Source organism: Mobula hypostoma, chromosome 6, assembly GCF_963921235.1.
Source record: "Mobula hypostoma chromosome 6, sMobHyp1.1, whole genome shotgun sequence".
NCBI classification, from domain to species: Eukaryota; Metazoa; Chordata; class Chondrichthyes; order Myliobatiformes; family Myliobatidae; genus Mobula; species Mobula hypostoma.
The window spans coordinates 145,097,690-145,124,752 of NC_086102.1; the positions used below are offsets into that span (position 1 = coordinate 145,097,690).

Here is a 27,063-nt window from a genome sequence, read left to right on the forward strand (position 1 = left end):
TCACCAGATACCGCAGGGATTTGCACAGGTGTGGTTTTATTCTCCCTTTCAAAGTGTGTGTAGAAGGTGTTGAGCTCATCTGAGAATGAAGTGTCACAGTCATTCTGATGTTAGATTTCGTTTTGTAGGAAGTAATGGCTTGCAAACCCTGTTAGAGCTGATGTGCATACGATTCCATCTCTAATTTCAATCAAAATTGGTTTTTTTGCTCTTAAAATAGTCGTCTGTATGTCATACCTGGTGTTCATCTATTGTCCTGGACCACTGGTCTTGATTACACAGATGCAGCCCTCAGCACCCCGCAAATCTCCTGCTTCATCCACCACCTTTGGTTTAGGTATGTCCAGTATGTTCTCGAAGGTGCACACTCAACCACATAGATCTTGATGAAGTCGGTAATGACTGCGTAATCATCCAGATTGGAAGATGAATCCCTGAATATTGTCCAGTCCACTGACACAAAGCAGTCCTGTAAATGCTCCTCCACTTCCCTTGACCATACCTTCTTGGTCCTCAGCACAGGTGCTGCAGTCTTTAGTCTTTGCTGGGTGTAGAAGTAGAGCCAAGTGAATGGACTTTCCGAAGTGTGGGCATAAGCATTCTTGATGGTGATGTAACAGTGATTAAGCGTGTTGGCTCCTCTGATTCCACGGGGAATATGGTGGTGGTAGTTGTTCACAGATTTCTTCAAGCTAGCCTCATTGAAATTATCATGATAGGGAAAGCATCAAGTTGTGCTGTTTCATGCCTGCTGATTACAGTGCTCATCTCCTCCAGTGCCTGTCTGATGGAATATACACTGCTACCAGGATGATGGCTGAAACTCCCTCGGCAGATAAAATGGGTGACATTTCACTACTAGATGTTACAGTCAGGACTGAGACGGAACTTTCACGTCTGTGCACCATGATAAGTTAAGCATATAACATACCCCACCTCCTCAACCTTTAAAAGACAGGTGTGCTGTCTTTGTGGAAGATGAGAGGTGACTTGATAGAGGTGAGAGGCACAGATGAGTGGGCAGCCAACACCATTTTCCCAGAGTGGCAGTATCCAAAACGGGACATCATTTAAGATGAAATGAGTACAGTTTAGGGGAGATGTCAGAGGTAGGTTTATTACACAAAGCCTGTGAATGTACTGGCTGAGGTGGTGGTAGAGGTTGATACGGTAAGGATATTTAAAAGATTAGGTACATGGATATGAGAAAAATGGGTTATGGGATCTGTAGGAGGAAAGGATTGGATTGATTGTGAAGCTGTACAACATCGTGGACCGAAAGTCCTGTATTACACTGGACTGTTCTATGTTTTATGTTCCCTTTTCATAAATAGAAACATGGGAAAATATTTTCTTAAATATGTGAAGTTCCAGCTTGTACGAAGGTCATTTCATTCCACTTGCTGTTTACTTTGATAACTTTGATCTGCAGCTTGTCACAAACGTTCATTCTGTTCTCTCCATTTCCTCATCCCTGCAACTTAAATTGTGGATTTCAATTTTCTGATCCGATTTAAAGAGTCATTGATCTTTGACCTAAACATTAACTCTGATCTCTCATCTCTGATGCTGCTAAACTGCCGAGTGTATCTGTTGCTGTGACGTAAATTCAAAAATCGGCTGTAAAATATTTTGGGCCACTTTGAATGAGCATCCACAGTAGTCAGAAACATGGAGTCCATGAATCACCCAGCAAAGTTAACATGTACTCTTTCCCATGATGAAGACAGCCACTCCCATGGGCGTAACGGTGCCCTTAGGAGTGTGTATTGAACTTTTAGGCATCACGAACAGATTTCGGCCAAGTGTTCAATCTGTTTATCTATTCCCGGTCACCTTGCGTTGCTCCAGGCGAAACTCTTCATCTTGGCTGTACCCAGGTGTCCTTCATGCAGATTTTCTAACAGAGGGAACCACAACACGAGTTCCACACATCCACGTACTTTGACATACTGACAATTGATCTTGTCTGGCTGAGAACTCTGGAAACATAAGGTTATTATGAGCTGGTCATCATTGAATGGTGATTTCATAGACTTTTGACAATGTCAAGTCATTCCTTGTTTCACTTTGTATTTTGGAATTTGTTACCAGCAATTGGTCCACCAATGCGGTGTGGAACACTTCTGCCGGGTCACAGCATGAAGACTTTACTTCTTCAGTTGCCAACAGTGGAAGATGTGACAAGCCATCAGTGTTATTGTGTTGTATGGTACCCTTGAACTCTATGTCATAAGAGTGCCCAACGTTGTAACCAGGTAGCAGTCATCACTGGAATTGCTTTCCAGGGATTGAAATGGACACAAGGGCTGGTGATCTGTCACTAGCGTAAACTTTTGTCTGTAGAGGTAGTGGTGGAACTACTTTATTCCCCCATACTAGACTAAGGGCTTCTCACTTGATCTGTGCATAGTTGTGTTCTGCGCTCGTCAGTGATCTTGAAGCAAAAGCAATTGGGCTTGTGACAAGTCAATCTTTGAAAACCTCTCATCACCTACCAAAGATGCAAAAGTGTCTTCTATTTGCAGCAGCGGACACTGCACAGTACCCAGCACTGGGCTGATGCTCATCTTCAAATCCCCACATATGCAAATGGCTCAAGCCTTCCCTTTCTTGATCACCAGAATAATAGGCGTTGGAGAGAACGCAACCTTGGAGAGAATGCCAGATGCCTCCAAGCTCTGCAGTTCAGCATCCAGTTTAGGACGTAGTGCGTAAGGCACTGGACACGCTTTATGGAATCTTGGTGTTTCTGCATCATTCAATTCAATTCTGGCCTTCGTGCCTTTGAGTTTACCAATCACCTCCTCAAACACCACCTCATTAGCATTAAGCGGCTGTGCCAGTCTCTGGTTAGTGCTACCATTTGGGCTGCCGTTGCCTGTTGATACCACACTGAAAGCTTTGATTGAGCACCAGTCTAGTTGGATTTTTCTCAAAGTCCAAAAAGTACCGGACCTCCACTTTTCATTATATAAAGCTCTGACTGTTGTGCTTGTCACATTTACTTTCAGTTTGCCTTTGGGAGACACTTCTTTGCTTGTGTAGGTCTTCTCTAATGGTATCTTGAAAACCGTCTGTGGTAGTCAGCCTCTGGAATATACAGCTCCATTTTCAGTTTTACACCAGACACATCTATTGTGATCCAGATGATTTGTGATCTGCTTCAGTAATACTATGTACTTTTAGGCAGGACAGTTCATCTTTGTCAGACTCTCTGTTGTCTGATTCTGTTTTGCATTCAGTACTTAATGCATTTGCTTAGTTTTGTGTTTGAGACTTTTCACTCGGTTGTGCTTTTTATCTGCCTTGCACATTCTCTCTATGTGACCTTGTCTGTGACACTTTCTGCAGACTTTTCTTTAAACCAACAGTCATTTGCATCATGGGAGGATTTGCCACATTGATAAAATTTTTGGCTTTTTACACCATTCAGGGACATTTTGTGCATTTCATATTCTAACCTTCTTTTCTGTAGTTCTGCTGCATCTTTTGCTGCAGTCTCTAACAATATTGCAATGGTCAATGCTCCTTCTAAGGTTAGGTCTCTTTCTGCCAGTAGCCTCTTTTGGGTGCTTTGCCTATGTATGCCATATACAAGCCTGTCCCTTAATGGATCAGAAAGTCTATCTCTAAAGTTACAGTACTGAGAAAGTTTGCACAGTTCTGCAATGTAGATAGAGAGAAGTTACAGGCAGGTGGTCACACCGGAGCCACGGGAGGCAGACAAGTGGGTCAAGGTTAGGAGGGGGAATAAGAAGAATAAAGTAATAGAGAGTACCCCTGTGGCAGTGGCTGTGCCCCTTGACAATAAGTACTCCTGTTTGAGTACTGTTGGGGGGGGACAGCATACCGGGAGGGAAGCAACACTGGCCGTGTCTCTGTCACAGAGTCCGGCCCTGTAGCGAGGAAGGATAGGGAACAGAAGAGGAGGGTAATAGTAATAGGGGACTCAATAGTTAGGGGGTCAGATAGACGATTCTGTGGATGAGGTCAGGAGACCCGGATGGTAGTTTGCCTCCCTGGTGCCAGGATCCGTGATGTTTCTGATCGCGTCCAAGAGATCTTGAAGTGGGAGGGAGAGGCGCCAGAGGTCGTGGTACATATAGGTACCAATGACATAGGTTGGAAAAGGGGAGAGGTCCTGAAAGAAGAATATAGGGAGTTAGGAAGGGAGTTGAGAAAAAGGACGACAAAGGTAGTAATCTCGGGATTACTGCCTGTGCTGCGCGATAGTGAGAGTAGGAATGCAATGAGATGTAGGATAAATGCGTGGCTGAGAGATTGGAGCAAGGGGCAGGGATTCGGGTTTTTGGATCATTGGGAGCACTATTGGCGCAGGCATGACCTGTACAAAGGGGATGGGTTGCACTTGAATCATAGGGGGACCAATATCCTGGCGGGGAGATTTGCGCGGGCTACTAAGGTGACTTTAAACTAGAATGGTTGGGGGGAGGGAATCAAATTAAGGAGATTAGGAGAGGGGAGGTTGATGTAGGGGGAAAAGAAGAAGAAGATAAAGTTGTTTGCTCAATTAAGGATAAACAGAGTGGGAGGTGGAGAGTTTCTTGAATGCATCTATTTTAATGCTAGGAGCATTGTAGGAAAGGTGGATGAGCTTAGTGCATGGATTGATACCTGGAAATACGATGTTGTAGCTATTAGTGAAACGTGGTTGCAGGAGGGGTGTGATTGGCAACAAAATATTCCAGGATTTCGTTGCTGCAGGTGTGATAGAATAGGAGGGGCAAGGGGGGAGGTGTTGCATTGCTTGTCAGAGATTATATAACAGTGGTGCTCTGGCAGGATAGATTAGTGGACTCATCTAGGGAGGCTATTTGGATGGAATTGAGGAATAGGAAAGGTGTTCTGACGGTTATAGGGGTGTATTATACACCACCTAATGGGGACTGAGAACTGGAGGAGCAAATTTGTAAGGAGATAGCAGATATTTGTAGTAAGCACAAGGTTGTGATTGTGGGAGATTTTAATTTTCCACACATAGATTGGGAAGCCCATTCTGTAAAAGGGCTGGATGGTTTGGAGTTTGTCAAATGTGTGCAAGATAGTTTTTTGCAGCAATACATAGAGGTACCAACTGGAGAAGGGGCAGTGTTGGATCTCCTGTTAGGGAATGAGGCAGGGCAGGTGACAGAGGTATTTGTTGGGGAGCACTTCGGGTCCAGTGATCACAATACAATTAGTTTCAGTGTAATTATGGAGAAGGATAGGACTGGACCTAGGATTGAGATTTTTGATTGGAGAAAGGCTAACTTTGAGGAGATGCGAAAGGATTTAGAAGGAGTGGATTGGGAAAATTTATTTTATGGGAAGGATGTAACAGAGAAATGGAAGTCATTTAAAGGTGAAATTTTGAGGGTTCAGAATCTTTATGTTCCTGTTAAGTTGAAAGGAAAGGTTAAAAGTTTGAGAGAGCCATGGTTTTCAAGAGATATTAGAAACTTGGTTCAGAAAAAGAGAGGGATCTTCAATAAATATAGGCAGCTTGGAGTTAATGAGGTACTCGAGGAATATAAAGAATGTAAAAAGAATCTTAAGAAAGAAATTAGAAAAGCTAAAAGAAGATACGAGTGGATTTAAGAAGATGTAAACTTCTTCAGTGTAGGCATCACGGAAGGAAGATTTAACCTGATGGCATGAACATTGACTTCTCTAACTTCCGCTAATGCCCCACCTCCCCCTCGTACCCCATCCATTATTTATTTATATACACACATTCTTTTTCTCTCTCTCTCTCTCTCTCTCTCTCTCTCTCCTTTTTCTCCCTCTGTCCCTCTGACTATACCCCTTGCCCATACGCTGGGTTTTCCCCTCCCCCACTTTCCTTCTCCCTGGGCCTCCTGTCCCATGATTCTCTCAAATCCCTTTTGCCAATCACCTGTCCAGCTCTTGGCTCCATCCCTCCCCCTCCTGTCTTCTCCTATCATTTTGGATCTCCCCCTCCCCCTCCCACTTTCATATCTCTTACTAGCTCTTCCGTCAGTTAGTCCTGACGAAGGGTCTTGGCCCGAAACATTGACTGTACCTCTTCCTAGAGATGCTGCCTGGCCTGCTGCGTTCACCGGCAACTTTGATGTGTGTTGCAAGAAGATACGAGGCTGCTTTGGCAAGTAAGGTGAAAATAAATCCAAAGGGTTTCTACAGTTATGTTCGTGGCAAAAGGATGGTGAGGGAGAAAATTGGTCCCTTGGAGAATCAGAGTGGACGGCTATGTGCGGAGCCAAAAGAGATGGGGGAGATTTTGAACAACTTCTTTTCTTCGGTATTCACTAAGGAGAAGGATATTGAACTGTGTAAGGTAAAGGAAACAAGTAAGGTAGTTATGGAAAGTATGACAATTAAAGAAAAGGAAGTACTGGCACTTTTAAGGAATATAAAAGTGGATAAGTCTCTGGTCCGGACAAGATATTCCCTAGGACTTTGAGGGAAGTTAGTGTAGAAATAGCAGGGGCTCTGACAGAAATATTTCAAATATCATTAGAAACTGGAATGGTGCCGGAGGATTGGCGTATTGCTCATGTGGTTCCATTGTTTAAAAAGGGTTCTGAGACTAAACCTAGCAATTATCGGCCTGTGAGTTTGACGTCAGTGATGGGTGAATTGATGGAAAGTATTCTTAGAGATGGTATATATAATTTTCTGGATAGACAGGGTCTGATCAGGAACAGTCAACACGGATTTGTGCGTGGAAGGTCATGTTTGACAAACCTTATTGAATTTTTTGATGAGGTTACTAAGAAAGTTGATGAGGGTAAAATGGTGGATGTTGTCTATCTGGACCTCAGTAAGGCCTTTGACAAGGTTCCACACGGAAGATTAGTTAGGAAGGTTCAATCGTTAGGCATTAATATGGAAGTAGTAAAATGGATTCAGCAGTGGCTAGATGGGAGATGCCAGAGAGTGGTGGTGGATAACTGTGTGTCAGATTGGAGGACGGTGTGTAGCGGTGTGCCTCAGGGATCTGTACTGGGTCTAATGTTGTTTGTAATATATATTAACGATCTGGATGATGGGGTGGTAAATTGGATTAGTAAATATGCAGATGATACTAAGATAGGTGGTGTTGTGGATGATGAGGTAGGTTTTCAAAACTTGCAGAGAGATTTAGGCCAGTTGGAAGAGTGGGCTGAAAGATGGCAGATGGAGTTTAATGCTGAAAAATGTGAGATGCTACATTTTGGTAGAACTAATCAAAATAAGACATACATAGTAAATGGTAGTGCATTAAAGAATGCTTTAGAACAGGGGGATCTAGGAATAATGGTGCATTGTTCCCTGAAGATGGAATCTCATGTGGATAGGGTGGTGAAGAAAGCTTTTGGTTTGCTGGCCTTTATTAATCAGAGCATTGAGTGTAGGAGTTGGGACGTAATGTTGAATTTGTATAAGACATTGGTAAGGCCAAATCTGGAGTATTGTGTACAGTTCTGGTCACTGAATTATAGGAAAGATGTCAATAAAATTGAGGGAGTACAGAAGAGGTTTACTAAAATGTTGCCTGGGTTTCATCTCCTAAGTTACAGAGAAAGGTTGAACAAGTTAGGTCTTTATTCTTTGGAGCATAGAAGGTTGAGGGGGGACTTGATAGAGGTGTTTAAAATTATGAGGTGGATTGATAGAGTTGATGTGTTTAGACATTTTTATATTGAGAGTGGGGAAGGTTTAAACAAGAGGACATGGGTTGAGAATTAGAGGACAAAAGTTTAGGGGTAACATGAGGGGGAACTTCTTTACTCAGAAAGTGGTAGCTGCATGGAAAGAGCTTCCGGCAGAAGTGGTTGAGGCAAGTTCTATGTTGTTGTTTAAAGTTAAATTGGATGGATATATGGACAGGAAAGGAATGGAGGGTTATGGGCTGCATGCAGGTCGGTGGGAATAGGATAGGGTAGGAATTCGGCATGGTCTAGGCCGAGATGGCCTGTTTCCGTGATGTAATCGTTATATGGTTAATGTATTCAGAAATGCATTCATCTTTTGACTGGCTCCTTTTGTAAAATTTAAATCTCTCAGCTACTTACAACAATTTAGGGCTCAAGCATTTATGTACAATTGTAACAATTTCATTAAACGCCTTGTGTGCTGGCTTTGCAAGGGTTACTCAGAGACTTGCGTCCTTGGGCCCATTAAACTAAGAAATGTAAGGGCTTTTTTTTGCGCCTCTACGTCATTCGCATTACAATGCAGTTCAACCCTCTCGATGTATGACTCCCAGTCTTCATTAGTGCTATCAAATTCGTCAAGTTACCCAACTGAAGCCATTGCTACATTAGTTTCACTTTAAATTCAGTGCGTCTTTTACTGTTACTCATGGATCCTTTAGCTTTCTCATGCTGTTTACCTTTCGCTGTTTCATCCTGTAACTGTCGGTGCAATTTGTGGTATTTTCTGCCATTCAAGTTTGTACTCGTCACCAATTTGTGTCTGTGCACAACTACATATCGATTAAATAAAAGCACGCAAGCTGGAGATGGTTTTAACTGGTGTATTCATATTGCAGTGAGAGAGAGAGAGAAAACAATGCATGTGCATAGACAACAGATCAATACGTAGTACTAAGGGGGAGGAGTTAATTCTCTAAAGGAATAGATCTATACATTACATTAATAACTTGAGTAAAAAATAATTTCCAAACCTTCAATATCTTTAAAGTTCAAATAATGAATGGATTTGGGATCTGGAGTATTTGGTTTGGAGAGTGAATAACTTGAGTCTGAACCGTAGTTTCCACAACACGGTGCCTTCTGTTGGAATTTTCAGGAGGCTTAAAATAGGTCATGCCTAGTGAATGTGATTGGTTCCAATACACACAAAACTCTGGATAACTCAGCAGGTCACGCAGCATCCATGAAGGGAAATAAACAGTCGATATTTTGGTCTGAAACCCTTCGTCAGAACTTGGTTATTTTTTAATATCACTGATAAGCACAAGGACCATTTAGCATACAAATCTCTCCAGTTAATTACCTAAATTACAGTATCATCTCTATTAATCTGTCATTTTCTTATCCAGTCAAGACATTACTTTTGTCAACATACTTTTCAGTTCCTGGTTGATTGCCATAGGTATACTAAGAGTTTGAGGGTAGAAGCATTGGGTACTGGGTTGAAATGCATAGTTGGTACATAGTTGAAATGCAGAGAAATTCTTGATTATTAAAATGGTGAAAAACTGACAAAAAATAAATTGTTCTCTGTAAATTAATGCTGGGGAAAGCTACTATTCTATGAAAATAGCACTAGTATCTGTATGAATTAAGGTGTTGAACATGTTTACTGAAACATAAAATGTAAGAGTATTAGCTTAAAGTAAAGATCCTAGAGCCATAGAATTGTACAGGATAGAAACAGGCCCTTTGGCCCACCATGTGTATGTTGACCACTATGTCTATCTCTATTAATTTGACTTGCCTGCCTTAATATGATTTCTCTATATCTTGTTCATTCAAGTACCTACTCAATTGCCTCATAAATGTTCACACGAGGAAATCTGCAGATGCTGGAATTTCAAGCAACACACAGAACAGTTGCTGGTGAACGCAGCAGGCCAGGCAGCATCTCTAGGAAGAGGTACAGTTAACGTTTCGGGCCGAGACCCTTCGTCTCGTCAGGACGAAGTGTCTCGGCCCGAAACATCGACTGTACCTCTTCCTAGAGATGCTGCCTGGCCTGCTGCGTTCACCAGCAACTGTTCTGTGTGTTGCCTCATAAATGTTGTTACTTTTCCTGCCTCCACTACTTTCTCCGGCAGCTCATTCCAGATATCAACTACTCATTGTGAAAAATTTACCCATCGAATCCCCCTTAAACCTCTTCCCTTTCACTTTTCTAGGCTAGTTATTGTCAATTGATTTTCAGACAACAATTTGCATTTTCTTTTAAAACAATCCTCAGAGAAAACCTGCAATTCTTAAAGGAATTCATTTGGGCACGTGCACATCGAAATGGACAGTGGATTACCTGAGCACAGCGGGAGGAAATCAAGAAGTCAAAATCCATGTTGCTTCAGTACCACAAATGGATTTTATCAACAAAAATTTTATCTACAGGTATAGTTCCTCTATTACTTTAAGCTTGAATTTATCTTTCACAATGGGTGCAACAGCTGGATTCAAAGTTCTTTTAAAGTAATTTATGGTAATAATGTACTTTGTAGGTAGAATTGTAATATGCAGTGGTTCAGTACTTTTTATGTGTTTTATATCATCACATTCTAGAATAGAACTTTGAGCTATGAAATGGTGAGTTTCCAATTTTAAACCTGTGAAAATAATACAAAATGTTAGATCGATTTAACTTTTTTATTAAAAGTAAATTATTGTTGATGGAATGCAAGTATTTGTTATTAATATTCCATGCCACATTGTTACATTGTTCTAGAGATTCAAAGATGATAATTATACCTCACTACATCAATTCCAGAGAATGCCAATTCTACTTGTCCTACGTTTCAATTAAGTTTAATTCTAACAACTCATTGTGGGCAGTGAACTAGGAATTTTTAAATTGTGTTATAATTCTGTAATTATTTATCTTGATTCTTTAGATTGTTTAGTGAAAGTTAATGTTATTGCTTTTTATTCCCTATCAATTTATTTAATGCAAAACAGTAAATTTCATGCAATTACACATTTGTGGGCAGGTGAAAATGTACCTCATGAGTGGTAATCTCAGATTATACCTTCACGTCGTGTTTCTTGCCCACAGCTTCTTCAATTATTATAAGGACACCATTTCTGTCAGTTTGTCTGTCTTCAGCCCATCTTCTCTCAAGATGAGGCCTTCCACTGCATGACATCTGAGGTGTCCTCCTTTCTCAGGAAATTGGGCTTCTCTCCCCCCCCCCCCAAAGAACAGGGATAGAGTTCCTTTGGTGTTGGTCTCTCATTCCAGTAGCTTACACATCCAGCACATAATTCTTTGATATTTCCATCCATTTGGTCAACCACTTGTACTCATTTTATGACCAAAGTGCTTTTAAAACTCTCCACATTCCCACACTGACATTACTGTCCTCTGCCTCCTCCACTGCCAGGGTGAGGCTAAACACAAAAAAACAATAACAATAAAACTGGAACAGAAAACAGTAAGAATAAGTCAATCGAACTTGTGTTTGGAGGCCATGACAGTAAGGTTGTGCGGAGGTCAATGTCATTTGCCATTCACAATCTCTATTCATTATTTGTATGAGGGTATCAAATATAATATATCCAAGTTTGCTTAAAATCAAAGGGATGGGTAGGAGTACAGACAGTGGGAAGGATGCAGATTAAATAATTGTCAAAGGATATGGCAGAGGATTTTGTGAGGTGATCTATTTTGATAGAAAAAGTAGAAAAACAATGTACAGTAGATTCCGGTTGATTGGGATATATCGGGCCCAGTACACTTTGGTCCAATTAAGCATCTGCCACAATTAGCTAAAGTTTCATAGAAATAGTTAAAAAGATATATATTTTAAAAAAGACAAACTAATTCTAAGAAATTATGTATTTAAATGAAATACAGAACAAATTAAAACATTACCAATACTACTACAGCACTATAAAACTGTGCAATAGTTCCTAATAGTAATCAATAGAGGAATTAATCCAGTGTATGCTTCCATTTTTTTTTTGATTGACTAAATAAACAAAAGCAATGCACATAATAGACTGACTTCATACAAGGCTTTCGACGATTGCATCCTCCAACTCTTCATTTTCATTGTAACGTTCAAGATGATTTTGAAGTAGTAAATTAGGGTTTCATTTTCACTCCAAGCCACTTCTCGTATTCACAATCCTGAAGGCTTGTAACCTCAGTGAGCAAAACAGTTCTGAATTGTTTATTACTGCTTTATTTCTCACCAACTATTAGAAGAATTACTGCTCTTTGAACACAAACACATGCAACTGACACTATTTAAAATCTTCACTCGAAACACAGTGTAGTGTCTGGCAGCTACAGAAGCACATGTGACTGAGTTCATTAGAAACTGTTTGGCAACAGTCTCCTGTCCCAGATAAGCGACACAGATCCTAAATCAACAAATGAAATCCCAGCTATTTTCTTGATTAGTTTTTCTTTGAAAGTTGTCCCAAATAAAGTGGCTTCCCCGATTAGCTGATGTCCCAATTAACCGGAATCTATTGTATTCTTTAAATGGTGAAAGACTGAAAGGTGCTGATGCTCAGAGGGATCTCTGTCACTGAGAGCTAACATAGGTGCAGCAGGAAATTAAGAAGGCATGTTGTATGTTGGCCTCTTTTTGCAGAAGATTTTGAGTACAGGAGTAAAGACATCCTACTAGAATTATATAGGGCTCAGGACAGACCACACCTGTAAAATTGTGCACATTCTGGTCTCTGTATCTTAGGAGAAATGTACTTGGGGGGAAAAAGGAGTACAGTACAGCAACTGTGGTGTTGTTCAGAAGCTGGGCTTTAACACACAAACCCGAATTAAGCAGTTCAAGTACTATATTGTCTAGAGTTTAGGTGATCTTATTGAAACATACAAAATTCTTATTGGGAGTCAATGGAGGATTGATGTTTCCCTTGCTGAACTGTCCAGTCTCAAAATATTTACTGCCCCTTATACCACTGATATTTATGGCAGCAGGTGAAAGTCTTCCATCTCTGCTGGTGTTCAAGGCTTCCTTCAACATGTCAGTAGCATCCTCTCGGTTCACCAGTGGATCATTCTTAGTCCGGCCTCTACCCTTTGACCTGTTTGGCATGGGTGACCCTACCAAGAGCCAAAACATAAAGCCCTGACTCCAGCCAACGTACTTCTCTGGGTCATTGGGACACGCAAGTCTCCAAACAATGACAGGGTTGTGGTCCTCTTGGAGGAGTCTCAAAATAGGAGGTTGCATATTCAGAACTTAAATGGGAAGAAGTTTCTTCCTACAGAAGAAAGCAAATCTTTCGAATTCTGAACCCAAGGCTTTGGAGCCCAGACATTAAGTTTAGTGATTCATAGTTATTTTCTATATGAAGTGAATCAAGGGATGTGCAGTTTAATAAAGAAAGCAACACTGAGGTAAAAGATCAACTGGGATATCTTGAATGACAAAGCTGGCTCATCAGGTTGATTTGCACCCTTCTGCTTCTGTGTATGTTTTTGGCGCTGTGGAAAATGCTGGGACTATGCCTATACTTTAGAATGTTAGACTAAGAAGATCTGAGAGCGATCTTTACAATGATTAGAAGAATTGCTGCTGTCCATATTAATATACTTCTGAAACTAATCAGAAAAAAATGAGAACGAATGAAATGTAAATATAATTTAAGAAGCATGAAGCTGGGTTAAAACTGAGGAGAAATCTATTTTTCTCTACAATTTCTAAAGCTTTAAAAATTAATTTACAACCTAATAAATTGACATTTTTGTTTGGTATAATCCCTCAATATATTCATGGTATTTCTATATCAGACCACCATGTAATTGCATTTGTTACATTATTGGCCAGAAGGGCTATTTTATTGAAATGGAAAGATGCCTCTGCTCCCACTTTGATACAATGGTTCTCTCAGGTGATGTTATGTCTTAGTTTGGAGAAAATCAGAAGTCGAACTTTTGATCCTCGATTTGACTTTGAGAAAAGGTGGGGTTCTTTTGCCCGCTACTATCACCTGATTTGAATTAATTAAGATGGTTTCCTTCTGATTCTTGTTTAAATGGATTTGAATTGGCGGATTGATGTTTGTCTTTTATGGAAGCTTGTATGGCGTATAGCTCCAGGGTTGTGCTCCCAATGGTTTTTTTCTCTCTTTTTGGTTTTTCTTTGTTAGCAGTTTTTTTTTTGTTTTAGTTAGTAGGGGTTTTTTTACCTCCTTTTTTCCAAAAAAATTCTTAACACATTATTTCTTCTTATTATTGATATATTGTTTAGCTTTGTTAATCAGTTATTTGGTAATTTAATTCCTCATTGTACATATTGACATGTTGACTTGATTACTTTAATGTTTTTTTTGTTGATCTCAATAATAATCAATAAAAAAGATTTAAAAATGAAAACTGAGGAGAAATCACCTCTGGCCTAATGGCAGCTCGTACAGTGAGCGTGGTTTTATTGCAAAATGCAGAAAAGGGAGAGTGGAAAAAAAGAGTGGTGAATGTTATTCTGTTCAATTCAATTCAATTCAAGTTTAATTGTCATTTAGCCATATATGGGTACTTGTGAATACAGCCAAAAGAGACAGAATTACTACGGGGTCAAGGTGCAAAGTAAGCACACAAAGATCACAATCAGGTAATAGGAGTCCCGAAGCCCTCCCCCCTCCCCCTCCCCCTCCCCTCCCTCCCCCCTCCCCCCCCCCGGCGTGATGCTGCAGCTTGATGCTTGATATGTACAAGTCAACAACAAACCCGTATAGAATATCAGTTTTAAAAAAAGGCGCTAGGTGACACCATGGCTTTCAGGTCCAGTTCTTATATACAGGCATAGAAAGAATATTAGTAAAAATACAACCAGTTAAATATATATGTAGTCCAGACCCCTCGGTCCATTGTAAATTTTCAGTCGCCACAACTGAGCTACGCTGCCACCGGTAGAGCAGATGGCTTAGATGCCTTTCCCCGAGCGGTTTAAAAGCACACGACCCTGCAGCTTGAGGCCCGAGTCCACTGAGTGCCACTAAAAAAATTGCAGCTGACAACAGAGCTTGTCTTCTGCCAAGCGAAACCCTGGGAGGGCAGCTCCAACTCTGTTCTGGACACTGCCACTCCAACCCCGGTGAAGCATAATGGCTTCATGTCCTCACTCCAGGCAGCTACAGATAGGTGACACCATGGCTTCAGGCTTCATCCTCACTATGACCGAGGACTAGGCCCCTTCCATCCGCCCCGTTCGTATCCAATAAGTCAGTGAATCGAACTTGCAGCGTACCAGATTAACAATGCCCAACAGCGTCTTGCGACTCGCTATTTGACTATAAGCCTCCATTGACTCAGGCAGCAGCAAGTTGCACAGCTCCTTCATTATCTCTGCCAGTGAGCAACTCGCTGATGGTTTACAGCTGCGGTCCTTTGAGTTCTTAACGTATAGCAGGATCTTGCGATCATTAGACGTACGGTTAAGTAGAACGGTAGCACCTTTTGTTGACTCTGTAGATACCGCTGCAACCAGTCACACCACCCTCTTGCCAGAAAAGCACTTTAAAAAGGTTGGTGGGTTAATAGACAATTGTGGCACCATGATTTCCAGAAGCCAGTTTGAGCTTCCTGCTGGAAAGGGACGGGCTACATAGCAAGTTCTTCTGTGTTAGTGTTCATGCCTTCATCCTTGTGGGGCCAACAATTATTTTCTTTAATGATGTTTATAAATTGTGTATTTAAAATATAATTTGTGCTTTTCTTCTGCTTGCAGAACTTTACCATTTGATGTTTTTGTGAAGCGTGCAGCAGAGGAAACTCATGCAGAGTATTTCATATCTGAGGTATAATTACAGCCATTTTGAAATATACTGAAGTAATCTATTGCAGAAGTCAATGCTGCAATTGGAAATAAATCGTATTTTGGAGTCATAGAAACAGATACAGCCCCTCAAACTTGCCATGTCAATAACGATTATGTAACTGATCTACGTACCCCAGTTACAAGCAGATTGTTTGTAGCCTTCATACATGGTGATTTAAATCCCAAGTTAGTTGCTTTTTCAGACGATAAGGTAGCAATGTAAGACAGCTGAGATAAAATAAGTAGAAAGGTTCTGGCAGTATGGCCTAAAACTAACAATAAATTGTTTTTTTTAAATTCCCTCTGGTTAAAGCAGCTTTTGTAGTTTACACTTTATACTTATGACTGTGAGGCTGAGCAGAGCTCCTATGCCACATTTAAGTTTGCTGATGACACCACTTTCATTGGCCGAATCAAAGGTAGTGATGAATATATTGGAGGGCGGATGAATGTATAGCATATAGGAGGGGGATTGAAAATCTAGCTGAATGATGCCACAATAACAACCTCTCACTCAATGTCAGCAAGACCAAGAAGCGAGTTATTGACTTCACAAGAAGAAAACTGGAGGTCCGTGAGCCAATCCTCATCAGAGGATCGGAGATGGAGAGGATTGGCGACAGAGAATCCTACAAAAAGTGGTGGATACGGCCCAGTCCATCACGGTATACTCCCCACCATTAAGCATATCTACATGGAGCACTGTCACAGGACAGCAGCATCCATCAGCAAGGATCCCCACCATCCAGGATATACTGTCTTCTTGCTGTTGCCATCAGGAAGAAGGTACAGGAGCCTCAGGACTTGCATCACCAGGTTTAGAAACATTTATTATCCCTCAACCATCAGGCTCTTGAACCAGAGGGGATTACTTCACTCAACTTACTCACCCCATCACTGAATTATTCTCACAACCTATGGGCTCACTTTCAAAGACTCATCATCACATGTTCTGTATTTATTGCTTACTTATTTATTATTATCTTTCTTTTTCTATCTTTCTTTTTGGATTTGCACAGTTTGTTGTTTTTTTTTGCCCATTTTCCTTGTCACCCTGTTGGGTGCAGTCTTTCACTAATTCTATTATGTTTCTATTATTTCCTGTGAATGCCCACAAGGAAATGAATCTCAGGATTGTATATGGGTACATATATGTACTTTGATAATAAATTTACTTTTAATTTGGAGAAATCGACAGCTTTTGAAATCATATTTACTTAACCAGTTAAGTGTGCAGAAATATTTTAAAGAAAAAAACAAGCATACCAACAAGAAGTTGCATCATTTGATTTCAGACATAAAGTTGAAGTTAAAACAAATTTAGTTCACTCTCTCTAGGGACTTATTTATGCTCATTCTCTCCACTTGTAGGTCTATGTGTGATTTTTGTTGAGTTTTTGGAGGATTTTCCAGGGGGCAGTTTTAGGAAGTGCAAGAATGCAGAGCAGTTTATCCCAGAACTTTTAAATAATTTTGAATGCATAAATCTTTAATTAATTTCACTACTTATGCAGCTTTATGAGCTGAGTGCCCTTATGACTAATGTAATCACTGTGTTGTGTTCAGGATGAAAAGTATTACTTGCGGTCATTAGGAGTAGACCCACGTAAGGTAAGTGAATTAAAAAGTTAAATATTTTGCAGCATGTGATCCCTAAACCTTTATGTTGTATTTTTTAATATAACTTTCTCTTCTGTTTGTATTTGTGTCATCTGGTGGTATTTTAACTTATCCTACACTTACGGCAATGCTGTCAGCCTGAAAGTGCTTGCAGGCTATTTTTTGTTACAAGTATTGCAGTGGTGAGAGATCCTACCTAGTTAAAATAGTGTCAGGTTACACTATCCAGCTGTCTGAATAGATACTAAATGCTACTGATGTTGTCCTACAGCAATGCTGATTTTGATTGTGGAGCCCTTGATAGTACTCTGATGTTGTAAACCATTTAATGTTCATTCAGTGATTGGTGCTGTAGCCACCTTCATCTTCTTATCCTGATAAGATAGCAGGATAAATTTCCAGTTTCAATTGGAAAAAAATAAAGACGGCCAATTGAAATTAGTGCTATCTTGTTTTGACCATATGTTATTAAAAGAAGCTTGTTGTACAGTTTAGTGTAAATGTTTGTAAACAATCCAGTGTGCTGTGCAGATAATTAGTATTCCTTTGAATCAAGTTCAAATACATTAATTAGACTAAACAACTGATAAGTTCTCAAAAGACAGAGATAATTAATCTGTTAGTAAAAGATGCACAAGCACAAACACAAAGCAAATAGCAAATACTTCCACATTTCACATTTCTCTATTATAAAAGATATCTGCTTCTCATCAGGAAATATCTAGTAATTATCATAATATTTCAAACAATTACATTTTACATTTTAGTTCATCATGAGGATTCAAAAAGTGTGCAATATAATTATGAGATTGAATATTAACTTTATTATTAACTTCAAATTATTATCCCCAAGGCCTTGAAAACGTAAAGGATTCAATGGCCAGAGGGGAAAAATCAATTAGCCAAATTTTTTTTGCAGGTGAGTCTTGATAAAAATTTAAATATCTGGTAAGAAATGTGAACTTGTGTAAAAGCAAAATTTAAATGATTTTTAAATTGATAAAATGGATTATCATTGTCACATGTACCAAGATGCAGTGAAAAATCTTGCATTGCATACCATTCATACAAATCAGTTCATTACAACAGTGCATTGAGGTAAAATAATAACATAATGTACAGTAAGGTATTACAATTACAGTAAAAATACAGTGCAGGGTCATGAGGTGAATTGTGAAGTCAAAAGTCCATTTTATCATACTCAAGAACCACTTAATAGCCTTGTAACAGTAGGGCAGAAGCTTTCCTTAAGCCTGGTGGTACACTCCTTCAGGCTTTTGTATCTTCTGCCCAGCGGGTGAGGGGAGAAGAGAGTGTTCAGAGTGGGTGGGTCTTTAATTACACTGGCTTATTTACCGAGGCAGCAAGAAGTGTAGACATAGTCCATGGAGGGGAGGCTGGTGTCCATACTGTACCGAGTTGCATTGACAACTCACTGCAGCTTCTTGTGATCACAGGAAGAGCAGTTGCCATATAAAGCTGTGATGCATCCAGATAGAATGCTTTTTATGGTGCATCGATTAAAAATTGGTGAGGGTCAGAGGGGACATGCCAAATTTATTTAACTTCCTGAGGAAGTGGAGGCACTGCTGAGCTCACTTGGGCATGAGGTGTACATAGTTGAACCAGGGCAAGCTGTTGGTGATGTTCACTCCCAGGAACACAAAGCTCTCAACTCTCTCAACCTCAACAGTGTTGATGTAAACGGGAACATATTCACTGTCCCCTTTCCTGAAATCAATGACCAAGTTTTTTGTTTTGCCAATGTTGAGGGAAAGGGGGATGTCATGACACTATATCATTAGCTCCCTATCTCTTTCCTGTACTCTGACTCATTGTTATTTAAGGTATGACCTACTGTGGTCGTATCATCTGTAAACTTGTGGATGGAGTTAGAACAGGATCTGGCCATACAGTTGTGAGTGTATACTGATTGACATTACTTTCCACTTTTCTAACAGAACTGTTGAAACCTTCTGTTGCAACATTTGTTCTGTTACTTCAATAATGTTAAAACCACTAATATTGTTTCCAATTTTATTTTAATCTCTTAAAAACACCTATTGTTTTTAAAATAACTGAAGCACGCATCAAATAACGGTCAGCTGTAATTGTTTACATTGATATATAAATAATTGATTTTTGATTTTAAGTGTTTACTTCAAACTGCTGGCTTGGAATGGTATTTCAAAATTTGTGAAATAAATTAACAATTCTCATAATTTTGTATCAAAGCAGTAGCTAACGACAAATGCCTTTAACTTTTAAAACAGGATGTTGCGGATATCACAAAACAATTCCCAACTCTGGCTGAGGACATCAAAATCCCAGAATTCTTTGACAAGGAACAATTTTTCTCCAGTGTTTTTCGAATTAGCTCACCAGGCCTTCAGCTCTGGACTCATTATGATGTATGTAGCCTTGATGCTAATTAAAGATGTATCTGCTGTGAATAATACAATATATAAAACTTCTATTAACTGTTTATTAGTTGATGAAAAAGATATAGCCCTGTGAAGCCAGCATATTATGTTTGGTGAATGTTTTGCACAAAATTCCAGGATTTGCACCCAACAATTATGAGGGAATGTTAACAAATTTCCAACAGAGGGCAGCATATGATTTGGAGGCAAACTTGCAGATATTTGTATCTATTTGGACATGCTGAAATCACATCCTATCTGTGCTGAGATGATCAAAAGTATTCAAGATGTGGTCTAACTTGTGTTTTATTAGGTTTTCACATGTGAGTTTTATGTTTCAGTTCATAAAACAGGCTTCCTATTTGCTTTGTCTATCTATTCTGCTACCTTCACAGTTCAACTACTACACAATCCTTCTGCTTCAGCCCCATACTATATTTAGTCATTTGCTTTACACCCCTCATGTTAAGTGATTTCTGCACTGAGGAAGCTTCTGGCTGTCCACTCGATGTATGCAACTTATACATCTCTATCAAGTCACCTGTCAATCTCCTCTTTGAAAAAGAAAAACCTTAGCTCACTCAATCTATCCTCATAAGACATGCTGTCTAATGCAGACAGCATCCTGGTAAATCTCCTCTGCACCCCCTCTAAAGCTTGCACATCCTTCCTATAATGAGGTGAACAGAACTGAATACAATATTCTAAGAGTGGTTGAAACGGTTTTTTTTTTAGAGCTGCAACAATACCTTGCAGCTCTTGAACTTAGTCCCCAGATTAATGAAGGTCAGCACACCATATGCCTTCTTAACCACTCTATTAACTTGTGTGGCAGTTTTGAGGGATCTATGGATGTGAACCGAAAGACCCCTCCATTCCTGCACACCGCTAAGAGCTCTGCAGTTGGCCATCTATTCAGCCTTCAAATGTGATCTTCCCATGTGAATCAGTTCACATTTTTCCAGGTTGAACTCCATCTGCCACTTCTTAGCCCAGCTCTGTATCCTGTTAATGTCCCGCTGTAACCTTCAACAATCTAATATACTATCCACAACACCACCTACCTTCTCGTCGTCTGCAGATTTAATAATCCAACCTTCCACTTCATCATCCAAGTCATTTATAAAAATCACAAATGTATGATTCCCAGAACACATTCTTGGGAAACATCCCTGGTCGCTGACCTCCAGGCAGAATGTGCCCTATCTGCTACCACCCTCTGCCTTTTGTGGGCAAGCCAATTCTGACTTCTTATTCAAAACTTCTGCCTGTTGAGCCTGAGCCTCCCACTCTAACCCGGGTCCACTCTAACAATGGGCATTCTGCTTGTACTTCTCTTTGTTGTCTCAAATAAAACTCACTTCACCAATTTCACTTCATATTTGATAATTAATATGCAATTGTGTTCTTTATTGAATATCATTTGGATATTTTTTTCATTTTCTTACAAGATTCTCCTTTTTTTCGTGTACCTGGGCTTTATCCATCTGTTGCTTGTCTCTTTGAGACTTGTGTTTTAATGTTTCTTTACCAGATGCCAATTATGCTCAAACAACTGTCTTGCTATCTATCCCAAATTTTAGATGTTTGCTAGAATTATTTGATACTCAGCTCTTTAACTAAATTAGTTGCTGCATCTTATTTGTATCAACTTCTCAAATTCTACCACTCATCTACATCCTGCAGTAAGTAGAATCTGGGGAGAGGGGTGGATTGATTGGAATGAAGTGAGAATAGGTTATATGGGAAAGTAGTGATTCAGATTCAGATTGTTCCTTTCTGGTTTTGTCTTGATGGGCAGAAGTAACCTCCTCCTATATCATAGGGAATATGGTACTTGACTTACAAAAGGACGTCTTCTCACCACTTGCTAGTACCCATATAGGTCTATGGGGTTTGTTAGATGTTTTCATTTCTCACCAACAAACTTTTGTTTCATCTTAGAAAATAGCCTGATAGGAAGTATAAAGCAATTCTCAATGAAGAGCTTACTCTGCCACTGCTAAGTGTAGAATATAACTGGGAACTCAATAAGCAGCTGACTCTACAAAGCAACACTTCTTTTGTTATAATGTTAAATATGAATCTTGAAGAAATGATTTGCAATTCATTTTCTTCTACAGGTTATGGATAACTTCCTAATCCAAGTGACAGGAAGGAAGCGAGTGTTGCTGTTTAGCCCTCGAGATGCACCTTATTTATATCTGACAGGTGAGTTTTACAGTAGGAACTATAGCCTGTTCACATGCCACCTTCTATATTTTAATTGACAATTATCACTCTCTTTAAAAGAAAGTAGCTGTTGGTGAAGAAATTAATTTAGAAAAATGTATATTTTTATTTAAATGTACCACATAGTGGAGAATTATCAACTGGAAGCACTGGAAGCCTCACCACTCTTTCCCACTGGCACTATCACCACTTTTATCACTAAAATTTCCCTTGCTCACCACACTGTCACATTTAGGAGTCAAATCTGTATGCTTTTCCATACTGGAGTGGAAGTCTCCCATACAGCAATTAATTGTCTACAAACTAAATAAATTTAAAAACTGGGATTGGTGAATATTTGCATGAGAAGCATACTTGGGAATATGGAGCTAAGTCAGTTTGAACATAGATCAGCATGCTAATGAGCCTGAATGATTCAGGTCTGTGATCTATTGTGTAAGGTTTTTCAGATAAATTTTGTTTTAAATCACTGATAAAATATAATAATTTAGGGGGTAATGCCTTTAAAATATTTCAATAAACACAACCTTGTGCGCTGAAGGGTCTGTATTGTGCTGTAGGTTTTCTATGTTTCTATTTCATCAGAACTTTGCCATATTAAATCAACAAACAATAAAGAAATGAACGTACCAAAACAATGGTATTCAAAGGGAAGGGAAATGATACATTATATTGTGAACTCCTTTAAAAGTAAAGATACTAATAGAAATAAGATCAGTTTCACAACTATTGGAGAAAGCTATATCAATAAGCGTTAAAGATGTAGTTGTAGTAAAATAGACATTCGACATAAAACAAAACAAATTTCTTCCTTGCAGGTTTCTTAACCTACACGCATCTATTATTTTTTTTAATCTTCCCAGAAGGCACCCCAAGTCTTGCTAATAATATCCATGCAATTCAGAGATTGTTTTTGGTTGCAGTAACAAAAGTAAAACACATGGGAGAGTCAAAATCAATCCTTTTGTGTACTTGCATTTTAATAAGTTTAATAATCATACTTGTAATTTCTTCTCTCACTTATATAATGTGTCTGTAGTCTTGAGAATGCTGTAATCATGCGTATTTTTTCCTATGCAGGCGATAAATCTGAAGTCTTGCATGTCGATGCTCCTGATTTAGAAAAATATCCAAAATTCGCTAAAGCCCAGAGCTATGAATGTCATTTAGAGCCAGGCGATGTGCTTTACATCCCAGGTAATCCAATAGAACAAATAATAAGCCAGTAAAATATTGTATCATGTTTAATAAGGTGCATCTTCTCATTATTTTAGCACTGTCACATTTGTTTCAAAAGCTCATGCGTTTACCTTACTTCAGAAGCCTGAGAATAAAATTTAGTGTGACGCTTTAGTCCAGTACTGTTGGAATGCTGCACTGTCAAAAGTACAGACTTTAAACTAAGACCAGCTGTCTTTCTTAGGTGGAGGTGAAGGATTTTTTTAGGACTATTTAGAAAAGAATCAACTAAATTTAACAATATTTCTGCTAACATTTACCCCTTGTCTGACTACTTATCTCCTTGTTATGTATGTATTACCCACTGCACCTTTATAATTTACACGATTCTTTCAACACGCATCCATATTGTAATAGATTTTAATTTTGTAAGCATAACTCACTGTAATTCATGCCAGAGGGTGAAAACCTACAGAATTGCCCAAAACTTCTGATTCTCATTCCTACTATTCAAACAGGAAAATTTCTGAACTTTGGATAAACATTTTTCCTTGGCTACACATGTTTCTATTAAACAATTAATCTTTGCACTATTTTAGCAATTTTAATATAGTGCATTTTTCTTGTTTGTGGAAATCTCTAAGCTTTCTCATCTTTTTCCTCCTCCAGCTAGCCCCACAATTATTTTTTTAATTGCTTTCTTCGAATTTCATGGATGGGTCCATTTCCTCTAAAATTCACTTTACCTTGGCTTTAAGTTGCTGATTTAAGTTGGGCACATGGCCAAGTGGTTCAGGCATTGGACTAGCGATCTGAAGGTCGTGAGTTTGAGCCCCAGCCAAGGCGGCGTGTTGTGTCCTTGAGCAAGGCACTTATCCACACAGTGCTCTGCGATGACGCTGGTGCCAAGCTTCTCTCGGCCCTTGCCCTTCCCTTGGACATCATCGGTATCGTGGAGAAGGCAGACTTGCAGCATGGGTAACTGCCAGTCTTCCATACAACCTTGCCCAGGCCTGCGCCCTGGAGAGTGAAGACTTTTCAGGTGCAGATCCATGGTCTCGCAAGACTAATGGATGCCTTTTTTAAAGTTGCTGTTTCAAGTTGCCTGAAAGTAAGTATTGGCAGAAATTGAAATGTCATATTAAGAATTAAACTTAAAATCCTAGCAGTTTCTTCCCACCTGTCAAACACCAAGTCATGAATTAAACTGCTCTTTATCTAATAGTCTTGATCTTTTTTTCCACCAGGAATGTTGGGTGCAAATTAACACAGTCAATCAAATGCTGAAGCTGGTGTGCATTAGCTTAAACCCTAACAGTGGATATTGCCTTCTCATAATTTTACATACATTGTTCCTAACTCTCTTTTCTGAGGGTAAACCAATTGACCCACAAGACTTCACTCTTCTTCATTGGACCCATTAATATTTTATACTAAAGATATCATAATATCACATTATGATCTGTTTATTATAAGTACACAATAAATATTTTTACAATTTGTTGATGTTCAGCCATACTTCGATGTGACTGCATGCACTGTGACAGAAATCACTATAATATTTGAAGATTTTTGTTGATTGGGAAGTCAAGTTGAAACTGAGCTGGTTGCTTTTGGGTTTAGTTCATAGTGCATGTACCCATTTTGATCAGGCACTCTTTGGGTTTGTTGGAATACCATGTCTGGAATAACCAACTTCCATCTTTGGCCACAGAATGTAAACTGTTAGCCCACTAGATTTTACACAAATTAAATAACAGAAGCTCAATATGACAAATTTATAATTGTCTTAAAATAAGTTGTATTGAATATTATTTTGATCTATTCAAGTTTAACGTGCTTGAAACACCTATGTCATATAAAATATTTTGTAGGAACATCCTAAGCAATTGCCTAAGTTCCTGTTTATCCTTCACAGCATTGTGGTTTCATAACACCCTGGCTAAAGAGTTTGGGGTGGGTGTGAATGTATTTTGGAAACACCTTCCAGCAGACTGCTATGATAAAACAGACACCTATGGAAACAAAGATCCCACAGCAGCCTCGAGGGCAATGCAGATTTTAGACCGAGCCTTAAAAACTCTAGAAGAACTTCCTGATGAATACAGAGACTTTTATGCCCGAAGGATGGTTCTACGAATTCAAAGTAAATCATACAGTAGTCATTATAAATAACGCTTGATGCCTTGATTACTTTGGAGAAAAAAAGTTTGTATAGATGCCCTATTTATTTACAATAAATCCCATATTTGAGTAATGAAAACGGTTCAGTTACTTTTTAATTGATAATTTAAGCGGTTATCTATGCAGATGCAAAGTACTAGCTGTAGGAAATGCTCCAGGTCAAGCAACCTCTGTGTAGGAATGAATAGCATTGATATATCAAGTTAATGTCCTTTCATTAAAATGGAAAACTCTGCAATCAGCAGGTTCTAATCTGCTAAGGAAGTGAGAAGATAAAGTAATATGAATGGTTGGGTGGAAGGCAAGAAAGATTAAAGGGCAAAATGATTTCATTACTGAGAAGGGAGAAGGTGTTAAAGAGTTGGTGTTGCATCTCAAGTGGTTTTATTGGAAGATAGTTCAAGAAGGAAAGGAGATTTGATGGAGATAAAAAAAATGAACCAGAACAGTCGCTTTCAAATGCAAAAGAGAGGAGAACATAATTTTTTCCTTCTATTCCAAAAATCTGTGCATTTGAATCTTCAGTGAGGAAGGCAACATGCTTCACTATGACGCCGATGTAGAAACCAATCTGAACTCTATCCTTCTGCACATACTCACCAGTAATGGTGCTGGTGCCAGTGATCCAAGTATTTTGCTTCTGATCTCATTTCAGTTATGCATGAAAGCAGAGTCTGCAAGCAGAGGACTGAAGTCTGAATGGTTGTTCGCATTACACAAGCTCTTGCCTGGGTGTTGTATTAGTATATTCAATTCCTCTAGTGAAATATCGAGAAGAGTGAAGCTGTTTACAGTCCCTGTACAAACACAGCTCCTGGTTACTGATTCCAGATCTGTTTTTGGCCTTTTCTGGGCTATACCAGGCAATTCACACTCTGGAGCTTTCAACCATTCATCTCTCTAGTATCAAAACTAATTGATTGTATGTATATAATATCAAATAAAATTGCCCCTGTTTTATCTTTGTGCTTATGGCTTAAACCTAGATTATCTCTGATTTTCCCCAAGACTACCCAAGCACCAGTACCTTGAGCTGTTGCTTCATTTGTCTGGGCCCTAAACTCCACAATTTACTTACTGGCTCTACACTTTATAAAATCTCTGTTTAACCAAACAACAGGAATTCTGCAGTTGCTGGAAATTCAAGCAACACACATAAAAGTTGCTGGTGAACGCAGCAGGCCAGGCAGCATCTCTAGGAAGAGGTGCAGTCGACGTTTCGGGTCGAGACCCTTCGTCAGGACTAACTGAAGGAAGAGTGAGTAAGGGATTTGAAAGTTGGAGGGGGAGGGGGAGATCCAAAATGATAGGAGAAGACAGGAGGGGGAGGGATGGAGCCAAGAGCTGGACAGGTGATAGGCAAAAGGGATATGAGAGGATCATGGGACAGGAGGTCCGGGAAGAAAGACAAGGTGGGGGGGGGGGACCCAGAGGATGAGCAAGGGGTATATTCAGAGGGACAGAGGGAGAAAAAGGAGAGTGAGAGAAAGAATGTGTGTATAAAAATAAGTAACGGATGGGGTACGAGGGGGAGGTGGGGCATTAGCGGAAGTTAGAGAAGTCGATGTTCATGCCATCAGGTTGGAGGCTACCCAGACGGAATATAAGGTGTTGTTCCTCCAACCTGAGTGTGGCTTCATCTTTACAGTAGAGGAGGCCGTGGATAGACATGTCAGAATGGGAATGGGATGTGGAATTAAAATGTGTGGCCACTGGGAGATCCTGATTTCTCTGGCGGACAGAGCGTAGGTGTTCAGCAAAGCGGTCTCCCAGTCTGCGTCGGGTCTCGCCAATATATAGAAGGCCACATCGGGAGCACTGGACACAGTATATCACCCCAGCCGACTCACAGGTGAAGTGTTGCCTCACCTGGAAGGACTGTTTGGGGCCCTGAATGGTGGTAAGGGAGGAAGTGTAAGGGCATGTGTAGCACTTGTTCCGCTTACACGGATAAGTGCCAGG

At 39.6% G+C, this 27,063-nt stretch overlaps 1 protein-coding gene across 1 annotated transcript in view; it reads left to right on the forward strand.

The window, feature by feature from the left end:
• The window catches only part of tyw5 (tRNA-yW synthesizing protein 5), a 28,913-nt gene extending 3,712 nt beyond the window's left edge, over positions 1–25,201 (forward strand). The window contains exons 2-8 of the mRNA XM_063051911.1: positions 9,913–10,067; positions 15,374–15,443; positions 17,030–17,074; positions 19,357–19,494; positions 21,630–21,717; positions 22,819–22,935; positions 24,836–25,201. Of these exons, the coding sequence (XP_062907981.1) occupies positions 9,913–10,067; positions 15,374–15,443; positions 17,030–17,074; positions 19,357–19,494; positions 21,630–21,717; positions 22,819–22,935; positions 24,836–25,092 (870 nt within the window). The 3' untranslated portion in view covers positions 25,093–25,201. The remainder of the gene's footprint in view (positions 1–9,912; positions 10,068–15,373; positions 15,444–17,029; positions 17,075–19,356; positions 19,495–21,629; positions 21,718–22,818; positions 22,936–24,835) is intronic.
• The last annotated feature ends 1,862 nt before the right edge of the window (positions 25,202–27,063 follow it).